General features: G+C 42.9%; 1 protein-coding gene across 2 annotated transcripts in view; it reads left to right on the top strand.

Annotated features, from left to right (window-relative positions):
• FZD6 (frizzled class receptor 6) overlaps positions 1-26,042 on the top strand; it is an 81,320-nt gene that overhangs the window by 18,746 nt on the left and 36,532 nt on the right. For both annotated transcript variants that reach the window (XM_033933931.1, XM_033933933.1), the window contains exon 2: positions 21,461-21,657. In XM_033933931.1, coding sequence (XP_033789822.1) covers positions 21,461-21,657 — 197 coding nt within the window. The remainder of the gene's footprint in view (positions 1-21,460; positions 21,658-26,042) is intronic.

Here is a 26,042-nt window from a genome sequence, read left to right as displayed (position 1 = left end):
GTCAGTGGGTTGGGAGTCTTTTCATGGAAAATTTAAGGTGGGTCCTGTTTGGGGAAGAGCAGCGTTTTTAGGAGCTTACTGAAGTGCATGTAAGAGGTTGATGTTCTGAACAGTTGGCTCCATTTGGGAACTTTGGAGGCTGCTTGGTAGGGTAGAAGTCTGTTGATGAATCTCTTATGGGTACATCCTTTAATTGAGGTGAAGGGGAAGAATGATTGGGTCTGGCGAATGTGAACTGATTGGTGAGGTAGTTGGGCAGTAGACCGTACAGAGCTTTGTAAAAGAGACATCAAAATTTGAAAAGTCCTCGGCTTTCAATTTTCAGCCAATGAAGTTGTTGGTAGACAGGTATGATGTGATTGAATTTTTTTAGGTTGAATATGAGCCTTACTGCGGCATTTTGGATGACACTTAAGTTTCCAGAAATGTTTGCGTAGTCCTGCTAGGTAGATGATGCTGCAGTAATGTAGGATGCTTAGGACTAGTGTTTGGACTAGGAGTTTGAAAGGTGCCTGGTCAAAGTATTTTCTGATGGATCTGAGTTTCCAGAGTGTTGAATCCTTTGCGTGTGACAAGGTTGACTTAGGCGGACATGCACAGTTGTCTATCTAGATGCACGCCCAGGATTCCAATTGTGGAAGAGATGGGGAATTTGTTTTCCCTTAGGGTTATAGAGTTTATTGAAGAATTGGTGGCTGTGGCTAATTTTGTTTTCTAGGTATTCAGTTTTAATTTGAAGTGGGTCATCCAATTTTCTATTGTAGACAGGATGGTGTCTATTCTGTGTATTTCTATGGTCATCAGGCATGTGACAGGAAGGACTATTGTAATGTCGTCAGCGTAGCTATAATGGCAGTCGTTTAGACTACTGAGCTGTTCTCCTAGGGAAGCAAGGTAGATGTTGAAGAGCAAGGGCGACAATGGGGAACCTTGTGTGACATCACAGTCGCTGGTCCATGCCGTAGATAGTGTGTCCCCAATTTTGACTTGGTAGCTGCAAGATTTCAGGAAGCCCTTGAACCAGTTCAGTATGTTTCCTGATAGGAAACATAGCTATTCAAGAATTGAGTCAGGATCCAATGATTTTAGTTTCCAGAGCAGATAAAGTTGGGGCGACAGTAATTCAGTCCAAAGAAAAATATAATCAAGAAGCATATAGACAGCTTAACAACAGTATGCACTACAAACGTTTTCCTGATAGTCCATAGACATCTAGGCAGGATAGCATCAGGTCATGATCCACATGGTCAAAGCTCTGCTGAAGTCCAGTTGGAAGACGAGTGCGTTTAGACCCTTTAGATTATATAGATCAGTGATAAGTGGTGTAATTACCGTCTCAGTACCGAATGACTGTCAGAAGCCTGATTGGGAGTCATGGAGTGGTTGAAAGTGTTCCAGGTGCTTCATCAATTGAATTCATATTACTCCCTCCATAAGTTTTATGAAAAGTGGTATTAGTGCGATGGGTCTGTAGTAGTGAGGTTGAGAAGTGGCACATTTTTTGTCTTTTATAATGGGTCTGATAATGATGTGTCCTACTTGCTGACCCTTGCTGTGACTAGTGGGGATCCCCAAGCATCGCCAGCAGAGGACCTCCTCTAGAGATGGCCAGAACTCCCCTCCACCAAGCGCAGCAGTCGCTGGCAGCATCCATGAGCCACTGAGGTGCCAGCATCTGTGACTCAGGGACGCTACTGCTGCCTGCCAAGCTTGGCAGAAGGGACCCCTGGCCAACTGCAAAGGAAGTCTTCAGCTGACAGCTTGGGGGTTCTCATCAGCTGAGTATTTATATTTTATATTTACATTAGAGGCTCTGGTAAAAATTCATTTATAAAGTATGTATTCTTCCCAATTAATATTTCCAAATTAATAGTGTCTTTGCTTATTTGTAAATGGGTCTCTACCAGAGCCTTTAATTCAGTAGCATAATTAAATGAAATAACTATTTCTGAAGTTTCTAGGGACGGGCGGGGACGGATGGAATTCCTCACGGAGACGGGTGGGGACGGAGGGGATTCCTCGCGGAGACAGGTGGGGACGGGTGGTATTTTGGTGGGGACGGGTGGGATTTCTGTCCCCGCGCAGTTCTCTAGTTGTTTGTGTGTGCAGGAATACTTTTTGGGGGACTAAGAAGGTAGAACATGGGAAGTGGCCATTTGAAATAAGGAATTTGCTAACTTTTATGCTACTAAAGCTGAACTCCTCCCTTAGGAATGCATTGGACTATTTTTCGGAAGGGAGGGGGCTTATTTCTCTGGAACCCCTACTCTGATTTGGTCAAATTTCAAACTCTCTTCTTTTTACTGGTTTTTACACATGTGAAGTTTCATCCCATGCCATTAAGTTTTTAGAGAGTTATTTTGCCTCAGAAATAAACATTCTCATCCTCTTTTGTGTTTTAATTCTTTCCAATTTCTGTTGGCTTAAGAACAAAAAGTGGAGAACCTAGCATTGTAACTTTAGCAGTAGAAAGGAAAACATGAATGACTGATTAAAATTAACACGGTATCAAATAAATTTTTTATCTAAACATAAAAATGATGGCCAAATGGCCCATCTAGTCTGCCCATCCGCAGTAACCATTATCTCTTTCTCTCTCCGAGAGATCCCACATGCCTATCCCAGGCCCTTTTGAATTCAGACACAGTCTCTGTCTCCACCACCTCCCCTGGGAGACTGTTCCATGCATCTACTACCACCATTTCTGTAAAAAGTATTTCCTTAGATTTGTATTTCCTTAGATTACTCCGGAGCCTCATGTACTAAAAGGAATCCTATTTAGTAATTTGTCTAATTAAAAAAATTATTGCATTATACCCTTTATGTTCTGTTGTGTAGGGTATTTTCTGGCCTTTTGTGCTGTAAAGTTGAACTGCAGAGTGACAAGCTACACATCGGAAAAAAAATGAAAACCTTAGAGTGTTTGGTCTTGGAATATATTGCTTGTAGGATTATAGCAAATCATTTATGTGCATTTATAAAAACTGCCGACTAGCATTTTGCTCTATGAAAGACATGTGTGCATTTTTGGAATAGGAGATTTATCTGACATAATGAGTGCTTTCAAAATCTGATTTTTTTTTCCTCTTACCTGGCTTCCCAGTTCTATTCCCCAGTGTCCTATACCTCCCCTCCCACCCCTTCACTGCAGATAGTTCAATGTTGCAAAGTAAGGACACAGGGCTGCATTCAGGATTCTGAAAGAGTCTTTGTTAGTCCTCTAACAATTTGCTTATGTTGAGACTAAAAGTTTCCAATGTACATTACAATGAAAACATTTCAGAACTTTGTAGTAAATCAATTTGACTGTATTGATCAAGTTTGTAGAAAGGAAATATTTGTTATATCCTAATTACATGGCTTGTAGTTCAGTACTTTTCTTTGCATAAGGTGATAAGGGCCAAATTCTGAGTTTTTCTTGGAAAATTGGACAGTGAGCTTGAAGTCAGTTCAGTTCATTTGCATGGTGTTTAAATCATATGTCCTTTCAATAAAAAATATTTCACACAAAAAAAATCATATGTCCTTTGGTGCAACAATTTCCTGTAACTTGTAGAAAGGAAAAGCTCAACAATGTGACTCTCTTTTGAGATATTTAATTATTTATTTTATTTCTAGAATTTCTAGACCGCCTATAACTAAGCGGTTAACAATAAAAACATTCATAATAGTTCGTAGACAATACAGTTACAAAATACCTTCAGTTACCTCGCAATCACATAATAACTTAATCCACTTAAGTTACATCAAATATGGTTCTTATATTCTGCATTAAATGTGATGTTCAAAGTGGATTACATGATTTGACAAAATATATCTGACCTAAGCAGTCTTGATCATCTCCATCCTAAAGTGCTGAACCCTGTAAGTAAGTAAAAGTAAGAGGAAAAGAAGGCCACTTTGGTTCTCAAAAGTAGAAGCTGAGAAGGTAAGGAATAAGAGGTTAGCTTTCATAAACTACAAAAGATCGCAAAAAGAGGAAGACGGACAAAAATATCTGGAAAGGTTAAGAGAGGCTGGTCTTATAGTCAGGAAAGCAAAGATGCAAATGGAAGAAAAAAATAGCTGACACGGTAAAACGGGGATACAAAACTTTTTTTAGATATATTATTGATAGGAAGAAGTGTAAAAGTGGCATTTTGAGACTCAAAGGTGAAGGGGAGGAATATATAGAAACTGATAAAGAAAAGGCCAAATTGCTTAACAGATATTTCTGTTCTGTGTTCATAGCTGAAGCGCTGGGAGCAGGACCGCATAAGACAAACGTGAATAGGGATGGAAGAGTAATAGACCCTGATCGATTTTCAGAGGATTGTGTTTGTGAGGAGCTAGCTAAAATATAGGTAGAAAAAGCAATGGGGCTGGATTGTGTACATCCTAGGGTGCTGAAGGAACTTAGGGAAGTTCTGGTAGCTCCGCTGACTGACCTTTTCAATGAGTCTCTAGAGTCGGGAGTGGTACCGGAGGAATGGAGAAGGGTGGATGTGGTCCTTCTCCACAAAAGTGGAAGTAAGGAAGAAGTAGCGAATTACAGGTCAGTAAGTCTGACTTCTGTGGTAAGCAAATTAATGGAAACACTTAAAACAGAGAATGGTCAAGTTTCTGGAATCCTGTGGATTACAGGACCGGAGATAACATGGATTCACTAGAGGTAGATCTTGTCAGACAAATCTGATGTGCATTCGATGTGATGTATTTAGGTTTTAACAAAGCATTTGACAGTGTTCAGACATCTAATAAATAAACCAAGTGCCCTTGGGATGGGTCCCAAAGTGACAGGCTAGGTCAAGAACTGATTGGGTGGAAGGCGACAGAGGGTAGTGATCAATGGAAATTGCTCTGAGGAAAGGGATGTTACCAGTGGTATGCCTCAAGGTTCTGTCTTGGGCCTTTTCTTTTTAACATTTTTATGAACGATATTGCTGAAGGGTTGTCGGGTAAGATTTGCCTCTTTGCGGATGATACGAAAATCCGCAATAGAGTAGACACGCCGGATGGTGTGAATAACATGAAGAAAGACCTACCGAAGCTTGAAGAATGGTCTGAAATTTGGCAGCTAAAATTTAATGCTAAGAAATGCAAGGTCATGCATTTGGGTTGCAAAAACCCAAGAGAACGGTACAGATTAGGGAGTGAAGAGCTTATGTGCATGACAGAAGTGCAGGACTTGGGTGTGATTGTATGTGATGATCTTAAGGTGGCCAAACAGGTTGAAAAGATGACGGCGAAAGCCAGAAGGATGCTAGGTTGCATAGGGAGAGGTATGGTTAGTAGGAAAAAGGAGGTATTGATGCCTCTGTATAAGACTTTGATGAGACCTCTTTTAGAATACTGTGTACAATTCTGGAGGCCCCACCTTCAAAAAGATATAAAAAGAATGGGGTTGGTACAGAGGAAGGCTACTAAAGTGGTATGTGGTCTTCATCACAAGGCGTATGGGGACAGTCTTAAAGATCTCAATCTGGAGGAAAGGCGGGAGAGGGGAGATTATGATAGAGATGTTTAAATACCTACGTAATGTAAATAAGCATGAGTCGAGTCTCTTTAATTTGAAAGGAAACTCTGCAATGAAAAGGCATAGGATGAAGTTAAGAGGTTATAGTCTCCGAAGTAATCTAAGGAAATGCTTTTTTACAGAAAGGGTGGTAGATGCATGGCACAGTCTCCCAGAAGAGGTGGTGGAGACAGAGACTGTGTCTGAATACAAAAGGGCCTGGGATAGGCACATGAGATCTCTCGGAGAGAGACAGAAATAATGGTTACTGTAGATGGGCCATTTGGCCTTTATCTGCCATCATGTTTCTATGTTTCTATGAAATAGGCATGGATACTTTTGAAGTCTATGATGGGTCAAAAATAACAGGTGACCTCGACAGAGGCCTGGGCAATCCCCCCAAAGGATACCACCTGGGTAGGGACATAGTCATTGCTTTATTCCTTTATGAAGCATTACAGGCTGGATATGCTGGCCAAAGCCTGTTCAGACTTTAGAAGAGTTATTTTGGGCCTTTGTCTTCTCCATTGAGTTCTGTTTTGGTACATCCCAGTTCAAAATGGTTAAGGCCAGACAATAAGGAAGGTGAAATATAGTTATATCTGTTCATTTCCTTTCTTTTGATCAGGCTGTACCTTCCTGAGATGATACTCCCCACCTCCCATCAAGTGTTGTGGCTGATACTCATGATCTCTCCAGTGGTGTTTAAAAAAAAAAAAAAAAAAAAGAGGAAGAAAATGGACTTTCTCTATAGCATGGGGTATGAGTGTGCATTCTGGACTTAATGCTACTTTGACTGAGGCATACTGGAATTTTCCACTAATTATCAGCCCACATACTGGTTCTACCCCCAATCTGCTAGTAGCTGGTGATAACCCAGTTGTTCAGTATGATACAGCCACCCTATTAAAGGAAAATACATTAACAGGTATAACGCCTTATTACTGTCTTGAAACTAATACTCCCTTTTATTAAAATGTGATAACAGTTTTTAGCACGGGGAGCCGCGCTGAATGCTCCACACTGCTCCCGACGCTCATAGAGTTCCTGTGAGCTTCAGTAGCAGCGCGAGTCATTCAGCGTGGCTCCCCGTGCTAAAAACTGCTCTCACAGTTTAATAAAAGGAGGCCTTAACTTTCACAGTTTCACAGCCTTACTTTTAGAATAAGATACAAAAGCCAAACCAGTGAGGCTTTCATTTGCGTACTAGAGCAGTTTTAACATAAGAATTTATTTTCATTTTAGTACTGTTTTTGTGTGGGCAGTATTTTTTTCATTTAACAAGGGTTATAGCATGCAAAAAATATGGAGGTACACAAACTAGAGGCTCTCGGACATGGGGGTTCCAAATTTGGGAACCCCACAGACTCAATTTTACCTCTCCCAAATTGTAGGACCCTGAATAAGTGTGTCCAGCTACCAGAGAGCCCCACTCTACCCTGTGATGTTGCAAAAAACATAATGAATGAAGTGATTTGGATTTAGCTCATTCCTTTTCATTAGCAGCTGAAGGCGAATTACATTCAGGTACAGTAGTTATTTCCCTGTCCCTTCAGGTCTTGCAAAACCTGAGCGATCCTTTACTAAGCTGGGGTAGAGAGAGGCCTTAGTGCATCCTTGTGCAGGTTTTTTTTATGTGTTAAGGGCATTTTTTTGTAAATGTAAAATGGACAATTTTTTTTTTTTTGTATCAATGACCATGTGCTAATGTTGCATTAGTGCACAGTTAAAAAAAAAAAAAATACTTTGTGAGCATTACCACCAATGTGGATATACTAACCCCCAAATTCTGTGTTTGGCACCTTAAGTTGGGCATACAAATCAGTGTGCACAGTCAATTTGCACACACAACTTAATTGTTTAACAAGCCTAATTTGTGCCAATTGGCACTAATTAGAAGTTACATGCACATCTTGGTAGGCACATTCTGTAGAGTGGTGTGCTAGTTCTAGTGCGCAAATCTAAGAGCATGGCCAGGGAAGGCTCATGGGCGAATCATGGGCATTCCTAAAATGTATGCACACTGTTTTATAGAATATGCCCAATGCACGTACAAATTAGGTGCAAGTATTTAGGCCTGGTTTTCCTTGACCTAAATAGGTTCGCTTAAGTTATGATGCGCAGTTCTATAATGCGCATGTACCTGTTAATAGAATTGTGCTAGTTGGTGCCAGTTTTTTTGGGTGCCATATATAGAATATGTCCCTAGCTGTTTCGCACAGGAATGCCCACTCTCTGTCCTTTGAAAGAACAAGAGATAATAAGAAGCAGAGCCACTGACCAGCTCCACGCACTGCACTTAGAACTAGCCTCACTAATTATTTCTTTAAAAAATGCAAGAATAATAATTTGTGTAACATGAACCCTCAGTGTGAGATAGTCACCTAAGGGAGATGGCCACAAAAGTCGTCACTCCGAGGCTTCAATCAAGGCAGAAAGGAGAAACACAGCTCCCTAACTGCCACACACCATCATTGGGTGCATTAGTGTGCTACCAACGTGTGAATAAATAGTGCAATAACACTTAAATTAGAAAATAACACAAAAATTTATGAGGCAGTTCACAGCAAACTCGTATTTAGACACCTGCTGAAAAAAAAACCCTTAAAAATATTTTCTATTGCGTGATTTAACACACACAGATGGCAGCAGTTGCCCCAGGATGCCTGAGTGCATCCCATAGTAAAACATTATAAGCTGCATTAGGTGAATGTCATTGCCTAATGTATTAAAAGTCTGTGAGAACAAAAATGTTTTCAGTCTCTTAAGAAAAGAAACAACGTTATTTGTCCTTCTAAATATCAAGTGGTAAAGCATTCTATTCAAATGACCCACATAAAGTAAATGGTTCAATCAACCAATACTGTTGACTGGCAGGTAATTTCCTAGTATTTTCACACCTCAACGATCTAGAAGAAGAGCACAATACCACAGAAGATGGAAAAAATAATGACGCATCATTTGCCAGAATCTTATAAATCAAACAAAGGATTTTAAACGTACTTCCATATTGCACTGTGTATTGCATGATCTCGGGGCTCAAGGGTCTCTCGTACGAAGAGAGACTGAACAAATTGCAGCTCTACACTCTTGAGGAATGTAGGGAGAGGGGAGACATGATCGAAACATTTAAGTACCTCACGGGACGTGTCGAAGTGGAAGATGATATTTTCTTTCTCAAGGGACCCTCGGCCACAAGAGGGCACCCGCTCAAACTCAGGGGCGGAAAATTTCATGGCGACACCAGAAAGTATTTCTTCACAGAGAGAGTGGTTGATCATTGGAACAAGCTTCCAGTGCAGGTGATCGAGGCAGACAGCGTGCCAGACTTTAAGAATAAATGGGATACCCATGTGGGATCCCTACGAGGGTCAAGATAAGGAAATTGGGTCATTAGGGCATAGACAGGGGGTGTGTAAGCAGAGTGGGCAGACTTAATGGGCTGTAGCCCTTTTCTGCCGTCATCTTCTATGTTTCTATGGCATCACAAGCTAACCCCATATTACTACAAGTCATTTTTGGCTTGTTATTTAGGAGTGTGTGTGTGTAGTTTTTATTTTTGGGTTTTTTAAAATAATTTTTCCCAAGTATGATCTTTGGATTGCCTCGCCACCTTGAAGTCAGGGAGACTGCTGTCTTTGTGGTGCATCCTCATAATTGGTAGAGGTTGCTAGGTAACAGTTCTCTTCCTCTGCTCAAGATCTGAGAGCAAACCTGATTCCCCTGCATTGTTACCTAAGCCACAAAGCTAACCATATTAATCTGTTGTATTTTGAACTGGATTCTGTAGTATATACTGTAAGTGCCAAGTCCTGATCAATTCATGTTTCTCTAATGCAGTGTTTCTTAACACGCGGTACATGTACCCTTGGGGGTATCCGGCCTAGCCGCCGGGGATCTCCCTGCCTGCTGGACCACCCCTACCCCCGAAGCCAACCCTGTTACTTCATTGGAGCCGGACTAACTCCCTCCTCCCCCAGAGCACTCCGTAACCTTTTCTCTGACGTCGGGATTGAATCTGATGTCAGAATCTGAATCTGATTGTAAAAAAAGCAGATGACACAAAAATGTTATAGCAATGAGCTGAAAACCTGGGTTTAGATCTTTATTTCCCCCTCTGAGAGTCCTTGTGATCTTGGATAAGTCATATAATCCTTCGTTGCCCCAGATACTCACTTAGATTGTAAACTCTTTCAGGTTGGAACTTATTGTACCTGAATTTATTAATAATTCTGGAAGCTGCATTGAGCATTATTTAGAAAGGTAACCTAAAACAATCCAAAACAGTTCCTATTCCATTCCATTATTTATTTGGTAATACTGCTTGCTCTGTTGTAATTAAGCATTATATAGGTATGATCAGTGCAGAAGGGAAGATTTGACTTTAGCTCCTGTGTTTCTCAGTAGTTCAAGGCAAATTCGATTCAGGTACATTAGGTATTTTCTCTTTCCCCAGAGGGCTTACAATCTCACTTTGTACCTGAAGCAAAGGAGGGTTAAATGATTTGCCAAGATCATAACAAGTATTAGTGGAAGATGAACCCTGCTGCTTTATCCAATGGGCTGTTTCAAGTTCATGTTTTATTACCATTTGATGAATTGCTTATTAGAAACACTAAGCGATGAACAGAATCAAAAATAAAGTATAATACGTAAAGACAAACAAATTAACAAAATTATTTCATATAATACAAACATGAGTAGGGGGGGAAAGAGGAAAGGTTACAATTTTTGTCTTAGAAGAAAAGAACGAGAAGAAAAAAAACAAAAGGGAGTGGGGTAAATAAAACTTTTGATGTATTTAGAAATTTATATTTAAAAGTTTAAATGTTAAAAGCATCTTTAAAAAAATAAGATTTTAAGGATTTTTTGAAAGATGTAAGATCTTTTTAATTTCTAATGTATTGTGGCAAAGAATTCCACCATTGAGGGCCCATCACAGAAAACATGTCTGATCGTCTTGTGCCTACTATTTTCAGAGACGGAATTGAGAGGAGATTTTGGCTTGATGACCGAAGTGGACTTAGGGTATTATGGGGTATTAATAATCTTGATATAAATTGGGGTACATTAAACATTAAAGTTTTAAATGTAAGCAGTATTACTTTAAAAGAGATGTGATGGCTGATAGGAAGCCAGTGGGCATCTATCAGCAGCGGGGTAACGTGGTCATATTTCCTAGCATTGTATATTAATTTGATCGCTGTGTTTTGTATGACCTGAAGTCTTCTTTTTTCTTTTTGGGAAATATTGAGTAGGAGTGCATTACAGTAATCTAGTTTTGCTATAATCAAAGAGTGGATCAATATTTTGATTGATTTGGCGCTCAAAAATTTAGCGATTGATCGGATCAAACGTAACTTAAAAAAGCAATTTTTAACAGTGAGAGAAATATGCTCATGATAGAGTAACCCCAAGAATTTTAATAGTGGAAACTAAATTCAAGAGAATATTGTTAAGAACAAAAGAGGTCTTCAAGGCTATGTCCTTTTTCCAAGTGAAGAGCATTGTTTTGGTCTTATTTATGTTTAATGACAACTTATTTGAGTTAAGCCAGTTTTGAATTGTTTCTAGTTTTTTATTGATAGATGAAATATCATTGTTATTTTCTGGATCCAATGGATGAATGAGTTGAATATCATCAGCGTAAGAGAAAGGGGTGAACCCGATAGACTGACAGATACTTAGTAGTGGAGAGAGAAAGATATTGAACAGGAGAGGGGACAAGATAGAGCCTTGCGGAATTCCAAAAGAAGACGTATAAGCTTCAGAATGTTCATTATTGAACCTGTCTAATGAGGTACGGTTAGCAAGATACGAAGAAAACCAGGAAAGTACTTTGTCATTTACACCTATCGATTCTAACCGATTTAGAAGTAGGTCATGATCTATTGTGTCAAATGCTGCAGAAATGTCTAATGAGAATAGGATTACAGATTTATGGTGATCTAAGAAATATTTTATATTGGTTGTTAATCCTATCAAAGAATATTCCGTATTATGGAATTTTCGTAAGCCTGTTTGGTTAGGATGTAAAACATTAGTTGTTTCAATGAAATCGGAAATTTGGTTGAATATCAATTTTTCTGTTAATTTTGCTAGAAAGGGCAAGTTGGTTATTGGGCGATAGTAATATGGATCATTTGTACTAATTTTATGGTCTTTGAGTATAGGAGTAATAATTGCAGTTTTCCATAGAGAAGGTACAGTAGCAGTGAGTAGGCTCTTTAGAATAAGTGAATGAATGAAAGGTCCAAAGCAGGAAAAATGTTTTTTTAAATAAAAAAGTGGAATAATTTCTGAGCTGGAACTTTTTAGGTTGATTTGATGAAAGAGAGATTCTTTTTTTTTTTTTTTTTTAAACATATGTTTATTGACAGTGAAAAATACACCACCCAACGGGGCACAAAGGCAAACAGCAATGATTCAAAAACGGTCCATTACAAACATGAAAACAGGAAAAGCATAAACAAGCCTCCCAGCGCATCCCCATCAAAATACCAAATAGGAGCTAGGGAAAAGAAGAAATAGAGGACGACTAAGGTAAGTGCAGGAATGGACAGAAGAAGAAGAAAAACCATGTACCATGGACAGTGACCTTTCACCTTTTTTAGTATACCCGTGACCCAAGAGAACCACTCAGGACTCACACCACCACACACACTCAACTCCATCCGCACCACTCACCATACCACTCATCCCCCCAAGCATCCCAGAACCCCCCCTCTCCCCCATCCCGGAGCACCAGAAATCATCGAAAAAGGAAAAAAGAAACATAGCAAAGGCACACTAAAGAGTGCACAGAAATCAACGGAAAAGGAAAAAAGAAACATAGCAAAGGCACAATAAAGAGTGCACAGAAGAGCACTACCCGATTACCAGCCCTTGTCGAGCTCTTAGGATGGCACCAGGTCCCTCAGACTCTCCCACAGACCGACATAGTGCTGCTTTAGCACATTTGGAGATCTTGCATAAGACCGAATTTCAAACTGAGCCACTTCCCGAAGTCTACTCCTCCATTGGGGTATTGGGGGCGAGTCCACCGACAACCAGTAAGTCAAAATCAATTTCTTAACTAAGAGAATAGCATTATAGAAGAATCGACATTGGGGAATAGTAAAGCCCTGATCCTGGAGGGAATCCTGCAGATCCAGGAGGAGAAATCCGTAGTCTCACTCAACAGTACGTTGCACAGCACGCTCCAATAGGGGAAGAACCTCCTGCCAAATGCTCAGCTGGGGACATTCCAAAAAGGAGTGAAGGTATGTACCTACCCGACCCTTGCATTTAACACAGGACTCGCTGCCCCACAGCCCTATGCGCGCCCCTCTCTGAGCTGTGAAGTAGGCTCGGTGAAGGATCTTGAACTGAAGCTCCTGGAAATCAGCAGATTTGGTATACGAGTATAAAGTACTAAAACAAGCCAAGAATTGGGCCTCAGAAATGCTCTGTCCCAAATCCCATTCCCACGAAGAGCGCACTGGGGTAAGTGTTGATAAAGAAAGAGACGACTTGAGTACTCGATACCAATGAGCGAGAGAGTTAGCCAGTGACGGAGTAGCCGAGAAAAGAGTATCCAAACGTCCCTTAACCCATACCCCATCTCTGCCTCGCCTCTCAGCATCCCAGTAATGACGAAGTTGAAAGTATGAGAATAAGTAACAGGAAGGAAGGTCCCACGTATCCCGTATTTGCTGGAAGGAGGGGAAACTCTCGGGTGACAAGTCAATCAATTGTTCCATAGCCACACAACCCCGAGCCGCCCAGTTCCGAAACACTGACCTACCCCAACCCGGGAGGAACCGGGAATCGCCCTCTAGGCGCAAAAATGGGGACACCTCCGGCGGGAGCTGTTTCCTGCGCCGCCACCATTGCCACGCCACCCGAAACGGTCGCAGAAAATGAAAGCAGACCCGGTACCTCCTTCCAGGGTCTTCCTGATGGTGGAGCGTGTTCAAAAAGTGAAAAGGGGAGCTCCAGCTAGTCAACCATCCCTGTGGGGAGTAGCGAGAACACCCAGTGTAACCCTCATGGATCCAGCGGAAGAGAGAAGCAACATTGTAAAGCCTGATGTCCGGGACATTGAGACCTCCTGAACATTTGTCCAAAGTGAGCTTAAGCATCGCTATCCGAGGAGCTCGGGATCTCCAAATAAAACGGGAAACAGCCGACTTAAAAGCGAGTTCATCACGCCGGCTAAGTCAAAGTGGCATAGTCTGCAAAGGGTATAGAAGTTTCGGAACCAGAACCATCTTTACCAAAGCCACCCGTCCCAAGATGCCCAACAGCAGCTCCTGCCAGGCCTGGCACAACTTTCCAATGGTCTCAATAGGACGCCGAACATTGGCATTATAAAGAGTAGGTAAGTCGGTACTGAGGTATATGCCCAAGTAGCGCATCGGTTTTATCGTTGGGGCGATAGGCAACACAGCATGCCAGGGCTCCACCGGACCCCCAGACAGCAGTAAGAGCTCCGATTTACTACAGTTAACTTGTAAGCCTGACAGGGCACCAAAGGCTCGTATCACTTCCAAAGCTCTGGGCAGGTGCACAGTAACCTGATCCATATAAAGTAAGATATCATCAGCGAAAAGGCTGATCTTGCACTCCTGACCCCTCACCTCGATGCCCCGAATAGACTCATCCTGTCGAATTTTAGCTGCCAGGGGCTCGATAGCCAAAAGGAAAAGAAGGGGGGAAAGAGGGCAACCCTGTCTCGTACCCCTCTGCAAGCCAAAATCAACGGTTAGACCCCCATTAATCAGCAAGCGCGCCCTAGGGTTATCATACAATGCCATCACCCAAGCCAGAAACCCACCCTGAAAACCACCCCTGCGCAGAACCCAAAAAAGATAATCCCAGGAGATACTGTCGAACGCCTTTTCCATATCCAATCCCGCCACCGCTTCCAAGCCGCCCCGGCCCACCCTGTCATAAATCGCGCCCAGGACCTTCAGCAAATTCATGGAGGCATATTGATCCGGCACGAAACCAACCTGATCTGGATGAATTAGGGCGGGGAGAAAGCAATTCAAGCGCCTCGCCAAGGTCACGGCCAAGAGTTTAATGTCCTGGTCTAAAAGAGAGATGGGACGAAACGACCCCACTAAATCCGGGTCCTTACTGGGCTTAGGAAGAAGAACTACATGAGCCATATTATCCAGGAACAAACCTCCGGTCTCCGCTACCGCGTTATACATCGCACTCAGGGGCTGCGCCACCAAATCTTCCAGAATCCGGTAATATTCAGGCCCGAACCCGTCCGGGCCGGGTGCCTTCGTCAGTTTAAGGGACCGAATGGAGACACGCAACTCTGCCTCAGAGACAGGTTGGTTCAACGAGGCAACCTGCTCCTCTGCCAGGTGCGGTAAAGACAGGCCTTGAAAGAAATCCGCGAGCGCAGACGTATCCAACGGGCGTTTTCCATACAGACTCTCGTAGTACCGGACAAACTGGTCAGCAATCTGACTCTCCCCAACATGCCGAACTCCCGCTGCGTCTCGAATAGCAGTAATAAGTTGACGTTTTTTGTAGGGTCGTACCAAGTTCGCCAAAAGTTTCCCCGTCTTACCGCCCCACCTATGCAGATTATACCGTTGAAACAAAAGGGACTGCTCCGCCCGCTGATGGAGCAAGCTCTCAATGCGCTCCCGGATTGTCTTATATTCCAATCTATCCGAGTCCAACAAAGAGGAGATATGAGCCCTGCGGAATTTATGCAACTGACGAGTAAGCGACAAAAGCTCCGCACCCCGAGCTCGGCGCTTGGCAGCCGTATAGGCAATCACATGCCCTCTTAGGACTGCCTTGGAGGCATACCAGAAAGATACCGGTCCTATCTCTGGAGTAGCATTAGTGGCCCGATACTCAACCCAGCGTGCCCGTAAGAAGGTCCTAAACTCGGGGTCGTGGTACAAGTACAGTGCCATTTTCCAAGAAGAAGCTTTACTGCCAGAGGCAAGAGTCAAGGTGAGATCCACTGTGGCATGGTCAGAGACCGTAGCCTCAACAATCTCCGACTTAGTAGCCCGAGAAAACAGCCTCTGATCAAGTAAGATGTAATCCAGGCGTGCATACACCTTGTGAGCATGGGAGTAAAAAGTGTAGTCCGAATCATACGGGTGAAGTGCCCGCCAGACATCCACCAGGCCTAAGTGTTGTGTCGGGAAACCCACTCCCTTGTTGTCATGATCCCTCAAACTACCCCTAGGAGGTTTACAATCCACCCCTGGGTCTGCGGTGATATTCATATCCCCCCCCAGGATCACTTGGTAGTCTGGGTAAGCCGAAACCAAAGAGAGGACTGTGGAAAAAAATTTGTGACAGTAGGAATTCGGGGCATACAAATTACAAAGAAGCAGCTTCAGGCCCCACACTTCCCCCAGGAGAATGGCATATCTCCCCTCTCGATCCACCAGCTGTTTATGCAGTGCAAAGGGCAGCCGCTTGTGGAGCAAAATTGCCACTCCCCATTGTCGGCCTCCCGAAGTGGAAGAGTAGACCTCCCCGACCCATTGTCTCCGTAATTTGGAATGCTCAATCTGAGTTAGATGGGTCTCCTGTAGGAAAAACAAAAAGGTAGACTAGTAAAACTTAAGGTTTAAGATACCAAAAGTGTTTGTGTACTCTCAGATACCCGTCTCTTAGATCAATGAAGTTTTCACTAAGGTTGTATATACGGGTTCAGATATCAATCATTGAGTACCCAAATTGCAAATAATATTGTGAAGTGCTATAAAGTGCTGTAAAGTGCTAAATGAACTCAAAATAAACATGAAAGTAAATCTGTTGCACTTATCTTAATGCACCCAATACACCCTACGGGACCCGTTTCACCCGAATTGGGCTTCTTCAGGGGTCAAATTTTTGTGTTGTCTCGAGTTTACAAGACAAAAAATGGCGCTTGTAAACTCGAGACAACACAAAAATTTGACCCCTGAAGAAGCCCAATTCGGGTGAAACGGGTCCCGTAGGGTGTATTGGGTGCATTAAGATAAGTGCAACAGATTTACTTTCATGTTTATTTTGAGTTCATTTAGCACTTTACAGCACTTTATAGCACTTCACAATATTATTTGCAATTTGGGTACTCAATGATTGATATCTGAACCCGTATATACAACCTTAGTGAAAACTTCATTGATCTAAGAGACGGGTATCTGAGAGTACACAAACACTTTTGGTATCTTAAACCTTAAGTTTTACTAGTCTACCTTTTTGTTTATCCTTGGATTATTTAGACTTGGTACATTGGTTTTCATTTAGTTCTCCTGTAGGAAAGCCACATCCTCATTCATCCGGCGCAGAGTAGTAAGTATGCGAGATCGTTTAACTGGGGACCTGATGCCATCTACATTGAAGGTAACAACCCTTAAATCAGCCATAGCAATGTGAGAGAAGCAGCATACCCCGCAGAAAAAAGGAGGGAAGCATCCCCCCAAAAGTACAAAGAGTCACCCAGGATCCTCAGGTCGTACAAAAATTGAACAGGTACAACTTGAGCAGATAGGCGCATACGAAGCCTCCCAGCTAAGCTCCGCCGCCCGTAGTGAACAGGTGCCCCGAAGCCCATCGTGCAGAACCCCCATGCATCCCTTCCCCACGCACACCACTGAAGCATACACATACCCCCACACACACCCCATCCCAAACCCCCCCAGCAACCCACCACCCCCCTCCCCAACCCCCCAAACTGCGCCCTCCCAGCCAGCATACAGTCCCATTATCTCCCCCAGCCTGCCCAGAGACCCTCCCTCCCACCCCCAGTAAACTCCCCTTCCGCATCCCAGAGGACGCACAACCCAAGAAAGTCACTCGAGACCACCATCAAGTCCGGGGCCATGTCTTCAGAGGGACCAACTAAAAACCAAGGAGCAGAAGTTCCAGCCAGAAGTTATGTCTCCGGACTGTCCCAGGGTATTGCATGGTAAAGAAGGGTCCCCGCAGTCACAGAAGGCCAAGGCTCCGCATAATCCCCCAGAACGATATCCAAACGGGCAGACGTGATCCCATCGCTGTAGCAGGAGCCCCGCAACCCCGATTAGGGCAAAGTTAAGATTGCAGGCAGGTGTCAAGTGGCGTTCGGGCGTCCCGGACCCACAAAGTCCCATCTGAAAAGGTAGAAGGTAGAGGACGCAAAAGCTCAGGACGATCACTTAGACTGGCAATTTCGACAGGAATGCCTTGGCTTCTTCCGCTGTGTTGAAGTTGAAGGTCTTGCCATCTTGCCATACCCGGAGTTTCGCCGGGAAAACCAGCGCAAACTTAATTCCCCGATTATGGAGATCCGTGCAGAATGGCGCCATGATTTTACGCTGGGCCGCCACCCGCACGGAGTGGTCATTAAAGAGGAGAACTCTAGCGCCGTTGTAGTCCAGTGCCCCTGCCTTGCGGTAAGCCCGGAGTATCAGCTCCTTTTCCCGCCAATTAAGGTAGCGGGCTATGGCAGTCCTCGCTCTCCCCCCCTCCGCTGGTCGGGCTCCGATGCGATGTGCACGCTCACACGCAAACCCCTCGGTGGCTCCAGCTAGATCTAAGCGCTTGGGCAGCCACCTACTAAATACAGCATACAGATCTTGATCACTCACTGTTTCTGGGAGCCCGACCAGCCGCAGGTTGTTACGGCGGCTCCGATTCTCCTGCTCCTCCATGGTGGCCAGTAGCTCCCTGGTTTTGTTCTGCAAATCCACCACCAGGGCGGTCAGGCCCGCGCACGTGTCTTCTTGGTCGGACACTCGCTGTTCCACGTCCGTCAGTCGTCGGCTGTGGGAATCAAATGTCTCATTCATCTCGTCCACAGCCGACTGTATTTTGTTAAGTCTATCAGCCAGCGCCGCCGAGACCGAGCGCGTGATGTCGGTGATCCAGTTGCCCGCGGGAATGGTGAAAGTAGCAGGTTCCGCCGCCATCTTGGAGGGGGTAAGAGTGGGCTTATCCCGAACGCTTTGTGCCGATTTTACGGGCATACCCAGCACCGGATCCAAAGCTCAAAGAGGCTGCCAGAGAGCACAGGAATTCCCCCAACCGTAGGGCCGTGTGCGTCCTCTCGGGAGGCAGAAAAAGCCGGTTTAATCGCCGATTATGTCTCCGTGGGGCAGGAGCAGTGTTCCCGCTAAGCTGCGCTGGCGTGCGCTGGCGCACAAACTATTACATCGCAGCGCACAAGTTTCACGTCACAGCGCACACTCGAGCGGAGGTGAGAGGAAGCGGCGGCGGTCTGCCCTGATCGCCTAAGATGCAGCAGCGGCGGCATCCCCGTAATTTACGGGGATCATGAAAGGAGCCGCCGCTGCTGCATCTTAGGCAATCAGGGCAGACCGCCGCCGCTTCCTCTCACCTCCGCTCGAGTGTGCGCTGTGACGTGAAACTTGTGCGCTGCGATGTAATAGTTTGTGCGCCAGCGCACGCCAGCGCAGCTTAGCGGGAACACTGGGCAGGAGCTCTCTGAACGCACATCTACTCAGACAGGCTGCATCACGTGACCCCTCGAAAGAGAGATTCTATATCTTTAATGGAAGGGATTTTGAAGTTAGAGCACTTTGATATGGGAATAAATTCAGTTTGATTAGTATTCATGGGATTACTGGTTGTGTTAGAAAGAAAGGAACTTCGAATGTTATTGATCTTTTGATTAAATGCATCAGCTAATTCCTGTGCATTTAAGGTGGACTTCTGGGTGGTAGTGTTTATTTTGTTATTTTGATCTATGGATTTCAAGATACTATATAAAGTAGAGGAAATTTTTGCTTTGTCAATTTTATTTGAATAGTATTGTTTTTTTTGCCTGGTTGATTTTGATTTTATAAGTTGAAACATTATCTCTATAAATTTGAAGGTTGATTTGTGTTTTGGTATGTCGCCATTTTCTTTCTAAAGACCGTAATTGTTGTTTCATCAAGTGAAGTTCTGCCGTGTCCCAAGGATTTGAGAATTTACGAAGAGATAGAGTTTTGTTTATTATTGGTGCTTTGATGTCTAGAAGAGATAACAAGGAAGAGTTCCAAGATGCTAATTGGTCTTCAATGGAATTGGCTGAAGATGTTATAATCTTCAAGAAAAGAAATGATATCTGTAGTATCCAATTTGGAATAGTCTTGGTATGAGATAAGTTTAGTTTTAGAAACTGATTGAGGTAATTTTACGTTATACAGATCAAGAGAAAAGGATATGAAATGGTGATCAGACCAAGGGACAGGAGTGACTAAGAGATCAGAGAGAGTGAAATAGTGAGATGATGGAGAGAAAATCATATCTACAGTATGGTTTGCTGTGTGAGTAGGTTCGTCTATTTTTGGGTGTACGTTAAGAGGTTTTAGGAAATTTGATAAGTCCTTAGTAAATGTATTAGAAGGATCATCAAAATGAATATTGAAGTCACCTAAGATAAGGGGAAGAGTTGTAGAGGAACAGTAATCAAATAGAATATCCTGAAGGAGAGAGAATTTGTTTTGTCCGATCGGGGGAGGAACATAGAGTAATAAAAAGTTGATTTTGGTATTTGAGTTGAGTGTAAGGTGGATATATTCGATTGTAGCATTTTTTGAAGAGTAATCAGAGTAATCAGTAATATTTTGAAATATAACAGCTAGTCCTCCACCTTTGCGGTTATGGCGGTGATTGAAGAGGTAATCATAGTTTGGGGGACAACAGTAAGAAAGGTATGCTTCGTCACCTTCAGAGAGCCAGGTTTCTGTGATAAAGAGAATGTGTAAATCAAGATGGACGATATCATCTTTTGTTTTTGATTGATCTAGCGTTAACAAGTCCTAATTTCAAGCTGTTATTTTTGAAAAAAACATTTGTAAGAGATATTGAGGTAGTGGTTGATGATTTAATATTAAGGAAAGAGGTAGAAGTTGGAATTTCTAAGAGGGAGGGATGACGAGGGACTATTGTTCTATGAGTTTGGGGGCGATGACCCCAAAAAGCTGGGATATTATTGGTAGACATATTGACTTTTGTAGAATAATTCAAGCCAATATTTTGGGTTCCTGTAAAAATAAAGTAAAGAAAAAAGTAAGCCAACGTTTGTGACTAATAGGGATCAGATTGTGTGGATTGAAATGTAGTAAAAATCTGGGTAATGCGGCGCCCTCCGTTTGCGCACGAAGGAGCGCACAAAGGAACAGGGTCTGCTCCTTTAGCACGCTCCTTCGGCGCGCCTCTGCGGCGTGTGCCGCAGAAGGCCCAGTTATGAAGAGCATCAGCTGACCTAGTGGGGGAGGCGTCCGGCGCACCGCTGCTGTGCGGTGGCAGAAGAGGTAATAGCAAATTGAGAAAGAAAATTAAACAATATAACAGTTAAAAACAGTTATTTCAACACTCCAGAGGGTTTACAATACAATAAATGAAGTAATAATTTAAAAATGTATTTACTCAGGCTCCCTTTGTCTAATATGTTTTGTTTAAAGATCAGAAACCATTCAATGTGACATATATACAGTAGGAGGGGACTTAACTTTTTCAGATAACTGTAAAACCCCAATAGATTGAGATAACTTACATACTTTATTTTTCTAAATTGTATGCAGATAGCTTTTCAAGCTTTTTTGCCCAATCCTTAAATAGGATGGTGAAAAGTTTGAATCAAAAAGTCCCTGTATCGCTTTATAAGTTAGTCTACTCCTCCACTACTCCTCCACTTCAGGAGTATAAAAACTAGTTGAAATTCTACTGTGGCTCCTTGTGATCTTGGGTAAGCCGCATAGGCCATGTTTATTAAAGCTTAGCATATGATCATTTTATTTCTGTGGTCCATACAGCACACACTAAGCTTTAGTAAACATGATCCTTAGAGTGTAAGCCTTCTAGGGACAGGGAAATGCCTACTGTACCTGAATGTAGCTATGACTGAAAAAGGCATGAGCTAAATTTTTCCCCCCTTCCCTTTAGTTGTATATATTAAGTGTTGTAAAAGGCTATATTTCCTACATATGAAAGTATTCTTTTTTTTTTTTTCCCCCTCAGCCTTTCTTTCCTCTTCTGACACTTCGTTGCTCACCAGATGTTCAAAGGTTTCTCTGCAGAGCCTATGTGCCAGCTTGTACTGATCAGGTCCATGTAATTCAACCTTGCCGAAGCCTTTGTGAGCAAGTATTCTCAGACTGCAAACATCAGATTGAAACTTTTGCGATCACCTGGCCTGAAGAGTTGAGATGTGAAAGGTACAATATTAATATTGTGGGGAGTTATTTGATAGCCACTGTAATAAAAGAGTGGGCTGTGTAACAAATTTGTGTAAAATGAAAACAAAAAAATCTCTTTCTCAAATTATATTGGAGTAGTAAATGATTTAAGAAGCATATGTTTACTATTGTCCCTGCCTCTTTATTTGAAATCTTCTGTTAGCTCATGCCTTATTTGTTGCACAGGGTGAGCTACATTTGGATATTATACATATGCATAAAGGCGTAGCCTGAAGAGGAGAGCAAGAGCAACAAGCTATGATGTGTGTTTTAAATCACTTGTATCATTTGAAGGAATGATTACTTTGAGCCATGAAGAATGGAGTTACAATAGACGTGAAAGTACTAAGAAATGGAGATGACGGAATTGGCCGATCTAAAATGGAGTGGATGTTTATGTAGTTGTTTTAGTACAAAGAAGGATTTTTTCCTAAGATTAGAAATCTGTTGATCAAAGGTCAAAAACTTATGTAAAGTTTACTTAAAACTTTAGAGTCTTGAAATAAAATTGGTGTACCATGAAGTTGCAATGAATAAGAACTGGTACAGATTTAAGCTAGAGAACACGACTAACAGATTTTGGGTTTAGTTTAAATCTGCTACTCGAGAGTCCCTTCACAATTTCCTTGAGTTGCGGAAGAGAACGAAAAGCAAGTCCGTTTCTGAGGAGTCAGTAGTTTGAAGAAGCTGGATGTCTGTAAGTGGTTGTACCTAAAGTGTGGCGCATAATCAGCGACAATATCAGGAGCCCCTCACCAGCAGGGCACCTGAACACAGCTCCACCCCTCCCCCGATCCAGCAGGGGAGAAACTTTAAAAGAAGCAGGTCTAACGGCGCGCGGCCGTTCGGCGCGAAGACGCATGGCAAAGGCGCGTGCACCTTAGTGCGCACCTTTGTGAAGCGACTGCCGGGAAGCCGACCGGACCTGTTACAGACCGGACATCTACTACAGTAGCTTGCACCTCTCTGCGGAACTGGTCCTTGCAAACCAGACCCATGGTCTGATAAGTTACTGCACTGCATGTAGATCTTCATATTAGTGTTGAAGAGTATCAACTTGCTGATTGTGAGCAGACACACACTCTTCGAGGAGCTCCGCGAGGATACCAGTGACCCGCGCCGAGACCAACAACTTCAGAGCTCCCAAGCCGCCTCTCTTCTTACTGGGCCGGGCGTGTGAGCGTGCTCCGTCCCCCCAGAAGCGGCTGGGAACCCTTACAACCGCAGCAACCAGAGCCAACCACCAGTTCCTGCCCGCCTGCCTGCTCCCACCAACACCAGCGACCTGCTAAGGTTCTTTTGTTAAGATTTTTGCTAAAGTTTTTTGTTCTTCACACTATACTTGCCAGATTGTTTGTTGCATGTGTAATTGTTAGATGCATGTATTAGACGCATGTGTGATTGCTAAACGTAGGTAGTAGTAGACACTTGGGATGCATGTACTAGAACCAGGGGTGTCCAACCTGCGAGGGCCCAGTGGCCCGCATGTGGCCCAGTGAAGTATTTTGTGCGGCTCTGGTCGAGGACGATGCAGTGTTTTCCTCTGCTGCCCCTGGGTGTTTACCATCTTGCCGGCTCTCTTCTCTGTCTTGCTGCAGCGTTTGCGCATTTGTGTGGCCCCAGAAACATTTTTATCGGCCAGTGCGGCCCAGGGAAGCCAAAAGGTTGGACACCCCTGTACTAGACGCATGTATTAGACACATATGTGATTGCTAAACGCATGTATTAGATGCATGAGATACATGTATTGGACATGTCACACACATTTTAGCTGCATAAATTAAGCACATGAATTAGGCACATGCTTTAGATGCATATTTTAGACGCATGTATTAGACCCAAGTATTAGACATATGAATGACTGTTTAACGCATGTATTAGATGCATGTATGACTTAAGTTGTGAGAGCTAACTCCCCCAACTCAACCACTACTAGCCAGTAACTACCAGTTACTAGCTACATCTTAAGAACTATATCTATCTGTACCATCTTAAGAGCGGTATCAATCTGCACCATCTTAAGAACTATATCAATCTGTTTACCAACTAAACAACCTAGAAATTAGGAGTATCAGGGAAACTAATATAGTTATTGCGACAGGAAGGGACATACTACCCTGCAAACATGAATTTCCTATTGATTTCATTGCTCTATCTAATAAGCGGCAGCATCAAAGATGTTAACTCACTCTATCCACAATTACACTCAATCCATTACCCTGATCTATCAATCCAGTACATAATTAACCCACAAGAAGACAAGATAAATCACATTAATGTAATCTCAAATAAAGAAAGACATCAACGAACCCCTAAAAAAGAATAAGGGAAGTAAAGCCTATTAGAGCCACTACTCCTAACAAACCTATCACATCTGCCTCTATCCCTGTGCATATCTTAATACTAGATCTGTCAGGAATAAAGCTTTTCTAATTAAAGATTGGATCATCAGAAAGCAAATAGCCTGTCTTTTCCTAATCGAAACATGGCTATTATCTGAAGATGATCCAATAATAATTGATCTTCTACCAGATAATTTTAAAATTCTTACGCTAAACTGTGAGGGTAGAAAAGGGGGAGGACTAGCAATTATTCTTAAGGAAGGATTTGAGTTTGAACTATTGGATTCCAAAATGACCAATCAGTTAGAAATATTAGCCTGTAAAATCAGTAGTAAGGAACTAGAAGAATCCCTATCTTGCATATTATTCTATGTCCCACTGAAAAGCTGGCCAAAAGCCAAAGAGGACTTTTGTGAATTTGTTCTACATAATTCTATTATTCCTTCCTACAATATCATCGCAGGCGACATAAACATACACCTAGATGAAGAGGACAATCCGGATACAAAAGACTTTAAAAACTTTCTTTCCCTACTCAATTACAATCTCCCTGTACCCACACAAACTCATGAAAAAGGCCATCACTTAGATGTGGTAGCCAAGTCCACAAAGGAAATTTTAGACCCTGCCATTTCTCTACCTGATGACACCTGGTGTCACGAAATCTGGTCTGACCATTTTACTTATTACTTCAAGTTAAGCTGGACTCATTCAAAATCTAAAACACATCCAAAGATAAAAATAGAACATCACACAAGAGGTTATATTAATCCAGAAGAATATTGGTCACAATATGAACTACAAGCGGAGATAGGTGAAGGAGTCGATTTTGGGGATCACTGGACAAAAACTAGCACATCCATTTTAGATAAAATTGCCCCTAAATGAAATAGTAAAAGCTGCGCAAATAAATATAACAAATGGTTTGACACCGAATTTCTAAAAATGAAACAACTAGTAAGACGACTAGAAAGAATTTGGAAAAAAACAGGAGAATCGTCAGACCGTACAACTGGAGATCTAACAAAAAAAATCTACAAACAACTGATAAAAGACAAACGTAAAGCATTCTACTCTTCCAAAATCAACTTATCTAGCACTAGTTCAAAAGGAATCAATACAAAAGAGTTGTTCAACTTAGTTACAAATTTATTTGACACCACACGCTACACTCAACTCGTACACAATATTAATCTACCTTCAGCAAATAATTTAGCACAACACTTCGATTCAAAAATTAAAAACCTAAGAAACAATTGTTCAACAAATGACACCAATGATCACCAAATAGCTAACATACAAGGAAATGAAATACCAGCAGACATGATCTGGAGTTCCTTTCATGATCCAGAATAGAATAATTATATCAAACTATATAACAAATACTCTAAATCATACTGCGCTATCTTAGATAATCTGCAGTAGAGAATGACACGGTGGCGGTTTACCCGCGGCCACCGCATTTTAGCCGCGGGTCACCCGCCGAAAACGGGGAAGAAAACTAGCAGTCGCTGCGGCGACGGGGACAAGGCCATTCACCGCCCGCGGGGCAGTGAATGGTCTTGTCCCCGCAGTGAGGCATGAAGGATCGCACGGTCCCCGCAGCTCACACCCGCCTGCCCAATCGATTCTAGTGTTTAGCCAGCTCTCTCCCTTCTCCTCACCTTAGTTTGTAGATTTTCTTTTTCGGCGACCCGCACGCTAACAGAGAGCCGCGCACCTGCTGCTGCTCAGTTTCGATCTTCTGCTCTGACGCAACCGGAAACAGGAAGTTGCAGCAGAGCAGAAGATTGAACACTGAGCAGCCGCGTGTGCGCAGCTCTTTGGGAAAGCGTGCAGGTCGCCGAAAAAGAAAACCTATAAACTAAGGTGAGGAGAAGGGAGAGAGCTGGCTAAACACTAGGATAGATTGGGCAGGCAGGTAGTGGCTGCAGGGACCGTGCGATCGCTAGTGTTCCCGGCTCAAATTGGAAGGAGGGAGTGAAAGGGAAAAGGATTCTGGGCCAAGGGGATGAAGTCGGA

Source organism: Geotrypetes seraphini, chromosome 2 (assembly GCF_902459505.1).
Source record: "Geotrypetes seraphini chromosome 2, aGeoSer1.1, whole genome shotgun sequence".
Classification (NCBI taxonomy): Eukaryota; Metazoa; Chordata; class Amphibia; order Gymnophiona; family Dermophiidae; genus Geotrypetes; species Geotrypetes seraphini.
This window is presented reverse-complemented; position numbering and strand designations above follow the sequence as displayed.